Here is a 14,523-nt window from a genome sequence, read left to right as displayed (position 1 = left end):
AGTTACTCGAAATTCAGACTTGCCATCATAAACAATGCGCTTTTTTAATTGTGACGTCACAAAGTATGGTAAATACCACTCAGAACCCTTCACATTTCCTGCTTCACCAGCACGCTCAATATAACCATTAGATTTAAGATCTTTCATGGTGTCAGTAAGGAAATCACGAAGTTCAGGTTGTTTTAAAGCTTTCTTTCTTAAAGCAGCAGCTCTATCTGACGCCAACACAAAATTGTTAGGTAGATCAATATCTTCCTTCAACGGAACAGGTATCTCAAATCGACCACCTTTCAACTCAATATTCGGTTTAACAAGTTCCCTAGCCAAAATGTCATTGCGAGACAATTCACAGGTTTCATTTTGCAAGGTCAAATCCTGAATGACTTTATTCAGGTCTGCTATTTCCATATCGCGAGACTCAATTTTACGCTGAAAGCCCGAGATGACATCCGACTCTGAAGACGTCTGCACTCTGCACACGTTAGCAACGCTTTCATCTAAGGGTGACTTACCACCACAAGCCAAGCAGCCGAGAGGAGTGAGTAAAGCATGTGGTTCACTACGATTTTCACCAACACGCTCTTCTTTTGCACACATCAAATAAGCGTTGTCGTTGCCAATCAGTACATCTACAGTACTACAATCATTCAAATGAAACATATTCACGCCATGAAAATGACGGAAACCATTTAAATCTTGTTTATGCGGTAAAGTTTTAACATCGTCAGCCCAAGCTGGGTTAACCACCGAAGTTATATCACAAAACAGTTCATCTGTCTCTAACGACTGGATGTTGAGTTTGACAAGGTCAGCACAAGTAGCTTTCTGACCAGCCAGGGTATCCATTTTAAACGACGCTTTATCGTACGGTTTAAGATCAAGTTCACACACCAAATCACTCGAAACAAACGTCAACTGCGAACCAGGATCATGCTGACAATACACCAACTTCGATTTGCCAGTCATTGGATTCAAAACACGAGCAGCAGTAACGCGGTTAAAAGCTGCTTTAACATTTCCAATCTTAACATTACGCACAGGAACTCTGGCACGAGCCTCATCTTTCCCAACAGAATCCAGAGAATCACGTGACGTCACATAAAAATCATGCAGAAGAAAATAGTGTTTCCTATCGTTGTTAGGCCCACACTTACGACAGTTATTTGCATGAACGCAATCCCTAACCATATGCTGGCGCAAACAATTCAAGCATTTTCCAGCTTTCACAATAACATCTCTCCGATCTTTAGGTGTCAAGCGCAAAAATTCTTTACAATTAGACAAAAAATGATATTCAACTTGACCACGTGACGAACAACAAATGCATGCCGGCAGGTCTTTACGTCTAGCCTCACCACCGCGCGGTGCGCCAACAACAGTCGAGTACTGCGAACTCCCTGACATCACATCATCATGGGGTTTTACGGACGTCTGCCTAACCGGACATGAAGGCAATTTTCCTTTGCCAAACTTTTTAAATTGCTGCGACTCACCAGAATCGCCCATTAGCATAATGCTAAAATCAGTCGACTTACGCGTTTCCTCCCGTACTACAAATTCAAACAAACTCTGAAAGGTAGGCTCATCAGTGCCACCATACTGATCACCTAAAAAGTCAAGATAACGCTGCTTAGCGTCAAACGGGAGTCGCTTAGCCAAATCCAAAACAAAACGTCCTTCTAATTTATCACGCTGACCATAAGCTTGCGCGTAAAGCAAACACTGCGACAATTCATCTTTAAACTCTTTCAAATCACTGGAAGAGATCGAAGTCAATTTGCTACCATAGCGATACTTTCTAATTTCTGGTTCTGCAAAAAAACCTCCACGAACTCCAAAACGCTGGGACAAGCGAGCTAACGACATTTCTATCCTGTCTTCCTCTGACAAGCCAGGGGTGTCAGAAACCAAATTAGCAATCGTTTGCGCAGCTGTTCTAACACAAGCTGCTTGTAACAAAGTCAAACAAGTCCCCTTAAAGGGCGAAGCTGCCATTAAGGCCGAAACACGATTTTTAAAGAAGATAAATGGCATATTATTACCATCGTAACCAATCAAGGCCGCCTTATCGAAAAACGTCCTACTATTTTGGTATTCAAAAATGCAATCCTGCTGTTGAGAACTCGATTTAGCGGGAGAAGACAAGCTATATCCCTTAAGGGGCTGAGTGGGCTCAGTCACATGCACAGCCCGATCACGATCCTCACACACGTTAAAATCAGGAGACGCGATACGCCTCTCACAACCACCCAAATTACGTGTAGCTGGGCGATCAAAACCTAGCGGCGCAGAAAACTGTGAAGGGGGCAAAGCATGACTGCTAATGGCGGCCCCGTGACCTGTACGCTCTGGGGGAGGAGTTCGGTTGTAATTCGCAGACCTTGGCTCTACAGCATTCGGAAGACCCTTAGTCGCGGCCCCGAGACCTCCTGAAACAGCTGGAAAACGTGTGGATTGCCCTGGTCCACTCACAGGTTGAACGGGCGTTTGGAAAAGGTTATGTAAATTATACTGCGATTGATGTTCATTTCTGGAATGCCTAGAAGAGCCCTTCTTAGAGCTACGCCGAGAGCCCACCTCTGATCGATATTCAGCTAAAACTACCTCTTTACGTTGTTCAGCCCTCAACTGAGCGTCTTTGAGTGCGAACTCAGCAGCTCTCGCGGCGGCCTCAGCTGCTCTCGCTTCGGCCTCAGCTCTCGCGGCAGCCTCAGCTCGAATGGCCTCAGCTCTCGCGGCAGCCTCAGCAGCTCTCGCTTCGGCCTCAGCTCTCGCGGCAGCCTGTTCGTATGGCCTCAGCTCTCGCGGCAGCCTCAGCAGCTCTCGCTTCGGCCTCAGCTCTCGCGGCAGCCTCAGCTCGAATGGCCTCAGCTCTCGCAGCAGCCTAAGCAGCTCTCGCTTCGGCCTCAGCTTGTATCTGGAGCTCCTCTCGTCTTAGCTGCAGGTTAATTTGTGCCACTATCCGAGACGAAGTCCTAGACATCCTAGTGCTTACATTTGAGGCGCTATCCTCAGGATGTATGTCAGCATCCAACATATCTGAGAACTCACTTTCTTTTTGTTCAAAGTTATTTTTTAACGAGTTAAATTCGGGATCTACCCTATCACGAAGTTCTGCCAAGATTGCAGAGTTAAAGATTTTAGTCAAAAGTGCATGGAAATGCCGTAATTCCTCTTCTAAAGTAGATAACTTAGATCTAAAAATTAACAGTTCCTGCTTATCACTCAAAGAACCTAGGGCTACAGAAAGTTCCCCAATTTCAGTCAAAATATCCCTTCTAAGATGCCGAGCCTCTCGAACTGACTTAGCCTCATCGTTACTGGGTCCCTCCCCAGAATGGCCTGCCCGACCGCAAAGAACATCATCAGGCTTAAACTCAGTCGAGTCTACGGCGGTCGAGTCCTTGTCGCCACCGAGTGTAGACATATTAAATGTTGGAGCTAAATTTAACAATTAAAAAAAAATTAAGTTACACAAACACACAAATTTATTAGGCTACAGTAGTTATAAAAAACTTAACTGCAAAGACCGTAAAAAATACAAAAAGAATTTAAATGCACGATACCGTAGCTGTACGAGTATGAAGTCCTAAAGTCCACAAAACTTGCTTGGATTCTTCCACTTGAATCTACAAGTACAGATGGATTGTCTTTAATCTTCTTTCTTGCCAATGAATGTCAAAGTTATTTTTCTTCAGTACCAAACTGAGAAGAAATGTCTTTACTTTTCTTTGCTTCTGTAAGAGTGTAGACTACCAACCAACAAATCTTCTTTTATTATTTCTTGTACTTCTAAGTAGTTCTTCTGCACTAGCTGACAACAAACACGTCGTTTATTTTTATGCCTTCAAGTGCTTCTTGGCCTACCAGCTAACAAAAATCGTCTTTTATTTTTTTATGCTTTAATTTCTTCTTGACCTACCAACTGACAAAAATCGTCTTTTATTTTTTATGGTCACAGCGGTAAACCATAATCTCTTCGTGGGAAAATTGTAACATAAAGTTCCCGGATCCGTTTGTCTGTATGTAGTGACCGAAAAAGAAACACTCCTTGAAACGTCTATTCAATAAGTGTATTCCTGTAAAAATAGCCCGCGGCTATCGAAAATGGGGTGCAACGCCTTACACCTCTAAAAACTGTCACTACGATACAGATTACTTGGATAAAAGACGGAGAATTTGTCCAGCTAGCAAGCACTAAATAAACCAGTTAAATGTGCGACCGACTTCCAACAAACAACTTCAAGAATGAATCAGAAAATTTTGTGATAACTCAAAGGCACGTCAGCAGTAGTGTGACGCAATATTTCATGTTTAAACAGGTTTCAAACCGAAACAGGTTTCAACAGGTTTGACACAAGTCTTACGAACGATGGTGCAATTTTGGCTTATGTTTTAGGAATTTCCATGACGTAATATTCAGTAGACTTGAACGGTTTTTTATGACGTTTGATTAGGTAAACAATTGTCTGGAACACTATCCTAACCTGTATTGCTTTTCCCTTGATTCTTACGATAGCTATTATTGATGAAAAGGCTCTACCGGTCCGGTATATTATGAAGTAAGCGGGGAATTGAAAAAGGCTCACACTCAGAAATAGACTTGCAAAGCGAACAGACTAAACAGCAGAACGAGAAGGTTAAATTCACGACTGGAGAATGTCACTCTTCTGACACCGGTTGATAAAACGAAATTGGCTAGACATATTTTTCAATTCCCGAACTTGTAACTTTTATTTATAACAAATATATTTAATATTCCATTTTGCTTGTTTGATTTTTGTAGGAAATCATACCCCTAGACTAGACAGAAGCCTAAATTACCCGTTTTGTAGCTAGAGACTCAGAGTCTCTCAATAACCAAAAGCCAGCTTCAAATTATAGCAAAACCCTATACTAGGGGATTAGATAAGGTAAAAACCCTACATATGTACATCAAAACATCAGATTTTAACATCGAAACATCAGACAGTTTGCTCAAAACATCAGATGTGGTAACGTGGCTTTTGTTATTGCCGTCGATAGTGACGTATTCTCGAGCAGTATTTCCACTTTTTGGTCATTTTGAAAAAATTAAAACTAAATGAAACATTGGACTTTAGGCCTTGCCAGTGCCATGGAAAATAATTTTTTTCGGTAATATTTTTTGAAATGTATTCTTGAATGTTCAGTTTAGGCATTTTAATGCTTAATTCCCGTTTGAAAATTTCATTTAGTATGCCTTTTTAAAGGGATACTAAAGGAAAAACCTGACTTGGCAATTTTCCACGTTCTTTGTGTTTAACATGCTACCATAAAACGATTTTCAATAAAATTTTGCCCCATTGCGGTCTGACCACCATTGCGCGCGTGATTTTGCCAGAGCTTTCAAAACGAGATTTGGCCTGAGCAGCGAAGCGTGCGACTGTACAGTTACGTCACTAAAGACTATAGCAATCAGCTAATCGCGCAACAATTGTTACTGCGGGGGATTTGACTGTAGGCTATGTATGTATGCAGGCCTTAAAACTCGTGTTTTTTTCCGGCAGCCATCGTGGCCTACCTAGAGCTCCTTCTCGGCGGCCAAATCTGCGTGCTTGGAGGCCAAAATACAATAATGATAGCACAAGTAAATAGCATTAAACTTGCAACAATGTTAAAATGATCACTTAGCGTTGTTGAAGTCTGGGCGACGTCCTGCAATAGAATCGTTGTACCATGCATTAAATGCTTTATCGGGATTGTAATCCGGTATTGCCGGACCATCTAACGACCCTAAATTGTTTTAACTGCTCGTAGCTCAGTAAATTGTTTCAACTGCATACCGTCTTTCATAAAACCTGACCATTTATTCCGTTATGATGTCAACATTGAGGGTGTGAAGTCACTAACCCACAGCGTTTTCAACTATGAAGACACGTGTTTTCCACTCGGATGTCAACTAACCTAGTTCTCCTTTTTAACAACGATTCAATGTCCGACAACATTGAATCGATATAAAAACGACAATATTGCCAGCCGATGTAAATTAGCACTTCGGATTAACACTTCGTTAAAATAAACATCGGGAATTGCAAACAAGACTTACAGCACTGGTGATCGCAGCTGGACATATTCCATACAACAGCAACATATATTCCATATATTCCATACAACATACAATTCTGCGTCACTCTTTGATACTACATATTTTCGACATTTAATCAACGATCATTCTATTGCGAAATTAAATAATTGGCTAGAAGAAACCGGCGGCCAAACTTGGCCGACGGAGGAGGTAGCACCGGCGGTCATTCAAGCACTACTTAGCGGCCATGGCCGCGATGGCCGCCGGCTGCTTTAAGGCTTGTGTATGTACATCAAAACAACACATTTCAACATCAAAACATCAGACAGTTTGCTCAAAACATCAGATGTGGTAACGTAGCTTTTGTTATTGCTGTCTTTAGTGACGTATTCTCGAGCAGTTTTTGCACTTTTTGGTTATTTTGAAAAAAATGAAAATAAATGAAACATTGGACTTTGGGCCTTACCAGCGCCATTGAAAACAAATTTTTTTCGGTAATTGTTTTTGAAATGTATTCTTGAATGTTCAGTTTACTCATTTTAACGCTTAATTCCCGTTTGAAATTTTCATTTAGTATGCCTTTAAAGCATTCTTCAAGCTACAAACGTCTCGCGGACTGAAAGTATGTAGGCCAAGTTTATCTTTCTTTTGTTGTAACATTCTCCTAAAACAGTTCAGAGGATTATAAAGCCTGTTGCCCAAAGCTTGATGTGGCTAGGAAACAGAGTGTTAACTGTTAATGTGATTTTGATTAAAGCTCAAAAGCATCTTGTAATGAATAACGCAACACTCCATAATCAACACGACACGTTGCAAAAGGGAATGAGAGCTTCATTAACACCATCAGGACATCGTCATCTACCAGCTCATCCATTCCATCACCCATCAGGACAAGAAACAATAACTTAAACTGGATTTCAAACCTCAATCGTCGTAGGCTGCTGTGTGATGTGCAGTCTGACCATAGAAAGAGCTCAACACCTGCTCTCCTGGGCCACATCGAAACGGGCTTTTGCCTGAGGATGGGTTTCTTTTATGTCCGGTTTTCTTTCTCCATCCTATTATTATTATTATGACTTCTCATCCACATCGATATTGGGACTGGCAAATTCAATCCACAATACTTTTCATTAAGCTGTCATTCACTACTACATGTGTGCTTCTCTGCTTTTGTTTTGTTTTTTGCTATTTGTTTTTTGGGTTTTGTGGACATGCTAACTACTGACATATAGCCTACTACATGATTTTCCATTCAGGCACGTATTAAACCTTTTAAGGTTTTGCCACCTTTTCCAGTTCACGTGCTGGTAGGTCTATATCGATTTTTGTAGTTACTATCTTTTTCGTCCCAGACGCGTTAATGACGTAAAATAAAATGATTGATTTATTTTGCTGGGGCTTCATATTTGCTTATTAGCCTATACTGTTTGTTTTTGCACTGCTGCTCTTCAACCTATCGTGTCGTAATCTATTCTAGATATGACAAGCACGACGTTGCTCTTCTAAAGAAACAAGTTAATGGCCAATGGTTAAAAGTGTTTGATACAATATAAATGAAAAAGTTTTTATTTTCAGATTGGTCTGGATCAGGGGTGCTCCAACTTTTTTCAGGCGAGCCAGATTTGATAGTACGGAAGTGCCCGCTGGCCAGGGAATGGTATGGAATGGAAGATGGAAAATGTCAACGATGAAAAGGAATGAAAGATCTTGATGATGGGATGGAAGACAATCTTCCATCATTCCATCATTAACTTTCTAACGCTTTATCAAGACATGCAAAATATTACGTTGTTTGCTGAAATAATTCGAACGGTACGTTCAAACAATAATTCAAACGGTACGTAATTCTTAGGAAAATACTGCTGTTAAATTTTTAGCTTAAATTTAGCCTATGGTTTTTAGGTTTATTTGTGGCATAGTCAACGCGGAGATCACAAAATGTGAAGATGGAAGATGGAAAAGATTTCTGAGATGGAAAGGAAGATTTCTAAGATGAAATGGAGATGGAATGGAAGAAAATCTCAGGATGGAAGATGGAAAAAACGTCATCCATTCCATTCCATACCCTGCCGCTGGCCAACAGCTTCTGACAATCTTGTTTAATTTAATGTCCTTTTCATACAACAAAGCAATATGCAGGTGTAAGTATTTCATTGTATAACTTACATATCACCGGATATCATAAATAGTCAAATCCCTACTGTACTGTAGGCCTATGTAGGCTAAAGGTAAACCTAGATCTGAGCTAGCGTGAGATGCACAAAGTATTTTCTAGGAACAAGGAGTTGATGGAACTAATTGTTTCTAACAAAAAATATGGAATGTAATTTGTCATGGCTCGTATAAATGCAAAGTTTGTTTAAAAACGTTTGTTTCGTCTGAAGATTTAATTTTCTGGTGTCCTTATTTTGTGGTCCATGTTGATGGCAACCTATGTTACAAGTGTTAACGTGAATTCGTGCTGCTTAGCTACTTTTGTTACCTGCATGGCGGAATTACCAGTCTGTTTTTTGTACATTTCGGAAAATACATGCGACAGAGCAATTCGTGAAGATGTGGACTGCATCCTGTCTGTGAAAAAAAGTTGAGATTAACCTTACGCAATTAGCATAGGCTGCCCAGTCCCCTAGGAAATATTGCAACTACCCTACTTTTAAAGTATCAAATTAGATTAAACTTTTCTCCAAATTAGGTAGAAACTTTAAAACCTATTGTTTTCAATTTATAACGACGTAAAAATTTGCTTCGTTGTTGGTTAATCTTGGCATAGTTTTAGTACCGGTACTGAGTAATTCGAAGAGAATTGTTTTGTGGTCAATATTAGGTTCAAAATGTTGCAAAATATCTTCTTGAACCAATATAAGAAAAACCAATAACAGAACAAGGTTGAGGTTTTACTGTAGGGTTGCCAGATTTTTTTTTCAAAATAGTAAACATTTTGAAAGCGCGCGACCGCACCCTCAAAGTTCTCAAACACGTGCTAAAATACACGTGACCGCACCCTCTAACGCACGCCACGCGCCTAAATGTGTGCAACCACGCCCAAATATGCAAATTATTATTGCATAATATGCAAAAAATTGTTGTAATACTATGTGGGATATTGTCTGACACAACCAGGGGCGTTGACAGGGGGGTCTAAGTGGTAATTTTGGGCTCGGGCCCGGAATATTTAAGGGGCCCGGATTTAAAAAATTCCCCGCGACTTCAAACATTATCAAGACCTTAATATAATCAGATCTAAAGGATTTGCCATCAGAGGTTAAAACAGCCCTTTCAGCCGTCAGATGGTAAAGTACCGGGCCCCCTTTCTGGGTACCGTGCCCACTTCAGCTTTCTGGTGGTAAAATAGCCACTTCTGCCACTAAACAGTTGAATAAGAATTTAGTCTATTATAGTGATTTCCCTAACCACGAATATTACCCGAAACACGTATTTCAAAATAAACACTAAACAGGCTATTATTTTGTTCAAACTCAAAAACTGAAATGGCACAGGTAAGAAGATTACTATCCCTATTTCTGCACTAAAAATTAGACCAAAACCGCTTTTCCGATTGCAGCAATCAGCAAATGTTTGACCTAGGCCCAAACACCTTTCCGAAATCAAATTGAAAACTTTCTGACTGTCTGCAGTGTTGTAAATTCTCTTCTGGTGAGCCTAGAATGACCAGTGAAATATTAATGGAATCGGGAAGTAATACTCTAGTGCCATGTGACAAATAAAAGTTCAAAAAAGCAACCGCTAGATAGAGATAATAAGTTTTGCGGTTCGGGAAATTTTAAGATTGCGCAAGATTTCTTAAACGACCATACTAAAACGACATCAATAAAAGTTTGTACACAACCTTTATATTCATAACATTGTCAATGAAGGGGGCCCGAAAATAAATTGGTACCAGGCCCGAGAAATCTTGTCAACGGCCCTGTTACGACCTGTTTATGAACACTTACTTTATTAGAACTGGTTGCCAGAAAATTTTATGTTATTACCAGTTGAACGTTTCTGCAAGTAGGCTATTATGTTTAAACAATTTTAAAGATACGTGGATAGCCTACATCTTAAATATTGAGGCTTTCAGCTTTAGCCTTTCAGGTCTAGTAGTAAATCCGGCACTAGTGCGTAGCCTACCTTGCTGCAGGTTACACTACCTGAATAAGCGGAAGATTTGTACGCATTTCTAGTTCAGCGTCTCTTTTTCTTCTATGACCAAGCAGATTAGGAAACATGGTCTTTCGGTAAGGAATCACATCTCTTGGACATAAAGATGCATCCAATCTCTTGCAATTTTGACGAACTCCACAAACTCCTATAAAAGTAATTGCAAATATTTAGTAGCCTAAGTCCATAAAAATAGATCTATTTTTCCTTCTAATTATTATTTAATACATTATACACAAACCACTTCAGATTCGATCAAGATAACAAAAAATACTAAAACTGAGCATATACAGTAGCTTACAATAGGAACAATTCCAGGTCTTACGATAACTTGGGCCCATGATAGATGTTGATGCAAATAATCGGACAATATCATCTACTCATGGATATCCAAAGAAGGAGATACGAATTAGGCTTTTATTACGTCTGACAATAGAAGGGCCTCTGTTTGTCGTAAAATGACAATTGGCACCGATAGTAGCTTAATAAATATCGTTATGACAATCTGCTTTGCGTTATTAGCATCAGGCCTGGATATTCACTGCATGCTCTTAGTTATGGTTACTTGTTAATTCAACTACCCATGTACCAGTGGCGTATCCTTGTTGATTTTCGTAGGCATGCAATGGAGGGAGGGTCATAGCCAGTGTAAGGGGGTCTGGGGGCATGCTCCCCCAGGAAAATTTTGCAAATTTTCCTTAGGTTTTATAGCTTTTCTTGCAATCTGAGCCTGACTTACCTGATAATTATTTGAGCTGTTTTGCAAAAAATGAGGTTTGAAACACATCATGAATCCAATGTCTTAATTTTGGTGTCCGACGTTTTCTTCGTAAACAGTTCTTCGTAAAGCAATTCTTCGTAAGCAATTTTTCGTAAAACAATTCTTCGTAAAGGTAATTCTTTGTAAAACAATTCTTCCCAAAGCATTTATTCGTGCATGCAATGGAGATTTGATGTATACGAAGAAATGCTTTACGAAAAATTCTTTTACGGATTTCATTTCACCAACAACTGTTTACGAACAATTGTTTTACGAAGAATTGCTTACGAAGAAATGCTTTACGAAGAATTGTTTACGAAGAATTCGCCTATAACCCTTAATTTTATATGCCATGTTAAACATTCAAAACCAGTTAGGCTAAAGCTTTTGCAATGCAATACAACGAATACCAGTTTAAAGTTTAAACCTGACCAACTGAAATAGGATTAGATTACCAACCACCCAACCGAAAGATCCCTGGTGCTCTGTGACATCGCCAATGCCGAAATCTGACTGAAAACTTTGACACAGTAGGCTATAGGCCTAGAGTTACAGTATCTACAATAGAAAGCCGCAAGGACTTAAACTATGAAGACCAAAAGAAAAAAAGGCCAAACAAATGCCAATCGGGAAACTAAAAAAGGCCCAGTGGCCAAACAAAAATTGTCCGGCCAAACACTTTTCAAAAGTCAAATTTCTTAAATTTTGTCGTAAAAAAGCCAATCTGGCAACCCTTTCTACAGATTGTGATTTTTGTGTTGCATGCAATTTCAAATCTGCATGCCTAGGTCGCCTTTGCGCAACAGTGTTGTAACAGAGCGGCGAATAGGCAAATTGTATTATCAGCGCATGCTGAGCTCTCCAAAGCATGTAGGGTTGCCAGGGTCAGCAAAGTTACCAAAGTTTGAAAACGAACAGTTGTTTCAAATATTGAAATTAAGAGAGCGAGGAGGTTTTGCTATTAACCTTATCTATTTCTACGCATAAATTCGTTGTCCCTAAAAAATTTCTGATTTCATCAGAATTGTAAGGCATGCAGTGCATGCCTTGCATGCATGGAAAATACGCCACTGCCATGTAGCCTACTTGCTTTATATCTAGCCTACTGCAAAGGCTGCAACTTACTGGCAACTTTTCAACTGTCTTTCCAAACAAGTATTCTTTAAATATGCTCTACGTAACATTTGCTAACTGTCGTCTGTAGCTGACTCTACCAGCTGCACTACAAAACTTTTTGCAATTAAAAACAAAAATGCATGTTTAATGCGCTACAAACTACCGCCCTGGTAGTGTTATGAGAATAAGGCAATCGCTGCGAGCCTTCGTATCCCCTTTTTAGATATCCCTGCATCTACTATCCAAATTACTTCTGTTTTATTTTTCATAATAATTGCTTTTCAAGAATGATTTAAGAGTTACGGTAGGTGCGTGGCTGATGCTAACAATTCACAAGGAGTAGCCTATAAGCTATGTCTAAACTCTAAACAAAATAATCAAAAAGCTATTCTCATGCTTCTTGATTTGAGCTTGAGGAAAGGAAAGTTGAAGAAGGTGCAATCGAGCCCTTGACATAAATGAAATAATTTTGCATTAGTCCCTTTTTTTCACTCTCTCTTTGCACTACGTGTCGCATCTTTATCTAGCCTAGTGTTTCTCAACCTTTTTTGGCCCAACACCCCCTTCATGAACTGGCAAAATTTTACCGCCACCCTGGGCCCCAACAAAAATGAGCCATTACGAAAAGCGAATATAAAACAATAAATAGCCTACTATTAATACTACAAAAAGTGCTCAATGCCAAACAGAGTGAATTACATTAAATATAGGCTAGTTACCAGTCGCTAAAACCCTTACAGCCTGTTTTACCCTAAAAGGGGGATCATCAGAAGGTCCTTATTCAAATAGAATTCTCTTTCTATTAGAATAAGGACCTTTTGATGATCCCTTGTTTAGGGTGAAACAGGCTGTAAGGGTTTTAGAGACTAGTAACTATTTTTGATGAAAAGCAAACATAGGCTATATTTGCGAGCATGAAAATAGTATAGGCCTACTGGTAGTCAGTATGAACGATGGGCTTGGTGAGAAAATGCCAATTTCTTCACATCCGGTGTAAAGCCAGAGAGAAACATTCGAAGATCATCTCTTATGGATATGCCAAGTGGGTTTCGCTGTTTGGTATGTAGCAAAACAACACAGCTGAATCCCTTTTCCACCAAGGTAGGCCCAGGGATATCTAAAGAAAGGGATGCGAAGGCTTTTATTACGTCTGACAATAGAAGGGCTTTTGTTTATCGTAAATAATCTGTGTTTATCTTAAAATGACAATTGGCACCGATAGTAGTTTAATAAATCTTGTTATGATAACTTGCATTGCGCTATTAGCATCAGGCCTGGATATTCACAGCATGCTCATGGTTGCTGGTTAATTCAACTACCCATATACTTGCTTTACATCTAGCCTACTGCAAAGGCTCTGTTAAAAAAAACAGCTTACTGGTAACTTTTCAACTGTCTTTGTAAACAAGTATTCTTTAAATATGCTCTACGTAACATTTGCTAACTGTCTTCTGTAGCTCATTGTACCAGCTGCACTACAAAACTTTCTACGATTAAAAAAACCCACATGTTTAAAGCACTACAAACTACCGCCCTGGTAGTGTCATGAGAATAAGGCAATCGCTGCGAGCCTTCATATCCCCTCCTCTAGATATCCCTGGGTAGGCTTATGAGGTAGGAAATGCTACCACGAAGATACGAGCTCTTTGACGAAATCGTTACGCTGGGCGGTTAGATGGGCTAAACCAGATGCCCTCTATGCCCCCTAATAATCAAAACGCCCCCCTGAAGCCGAGGTAATCATACCGCCCCCCTGCAAAATCAAAACGCCCCCGTTGAAAACCACTGATCTAGCCTAACTGAGGCAGAAAGTTAATCAAAAGAAAAAATCTGTCAGTTTCTCTTTCCGCATTGTGTGTCAATCCATCTTTCTCCAAAGCTAAATAAAAAGAAGTAGCCACAACACAATAAGAAGACGATCAGTTATAATTTTGCATGACACTTATTTTCAGATTTTTTTTATGTTGAAACATGGTTTGTAAAATGTAAACAAATCTACTTCAGCGCTTACCTATGGAACAAGAAATGAGCATTCCACAAACCACAAGGCAACACAGCCACATTTTTGCCATAGTTTTTCAAAGCAATTACACAGACAAATATCACTGAGAAACTTATTTAAGCCACTAAATCACCAAACTAATTGAAGAAACTGCTGTGGCCGAAAGTAAACTACAGAAAAAAACGACGATAAGTGGTATTAATACCACAAAATTTTGCTCAATGCCAAGCGCAACACCAGTGGCGTAGCCAGAAAAAAAATTTGGGGGGCCAAATATTTGATGAATTGAACGAAGAGAACGACAAAGTGTTTGATTTAAGCCAGCGCCACCTGATGTGCAGTGGCCTGGCGTATCCTGGTGGCTTGAGCAAGGGAAGCAATGAAACTGGGGTTATTTGCAAAATTACACTTAAATAATGAATTATAGCGGTTTCTGGA

The 14,523-nt window shown here is 39.8% G+C and overlaps 1 protein-coding gene across 1 annotated transcript in view; it reads right to left on the bottom strand.

Moving 5' to 3' along the window:
- LOC145768922 (uncharacterized) overlaps positions 1 to 14,177 on the bottom strand; it is a 65,978-nt gene extending 51,801 nt beyond the window's left edge. Inside the window, exons 1-3 of the mRNA XM_082580527.1 lie at positions 14,095 to 14,177; positions 10,198 to 10,355; positions 8,529 to 8,617 (exon numbers count right to left, since the gene is read on the bottom strand). Of these exons, the coding sequence (XP_082436653.1) occupies positions 8,529 to 8,617; positions 10,198 to 10,355; positions 14,095 to 14,155 (308 nt within the window). The 5' untranslated portion in view covers positions 14,156 to 14,177. The remainder of the gene's footprint in view (positions 1 to 8,528; positions 8,618 to 10,197; positions 10,356 to 14,094) is intronic.
- Positions 14,178 to 14,523: the final 346 nt, after the last annotated feature.

Source organism: Aplidium turbinatum, chromosome 4 (genome assembly GCF_918807975.1).
Source record: "Aplidium turbinatum chromosome 4, kaAplTurb1.1, whole genome shotgun sequence".
Taxonomy (NCBI): Eukaryota; Metazoa; Chordata; class Ascidiacea; order Aplousobranchia; family Polyclinidae; genus Aplidium; species Aplidium turbinatum.
Note: the sequence above shows the minus strand (reverse complement) of the source record. Positions and strands in the feature narration are given on the sequence as shown.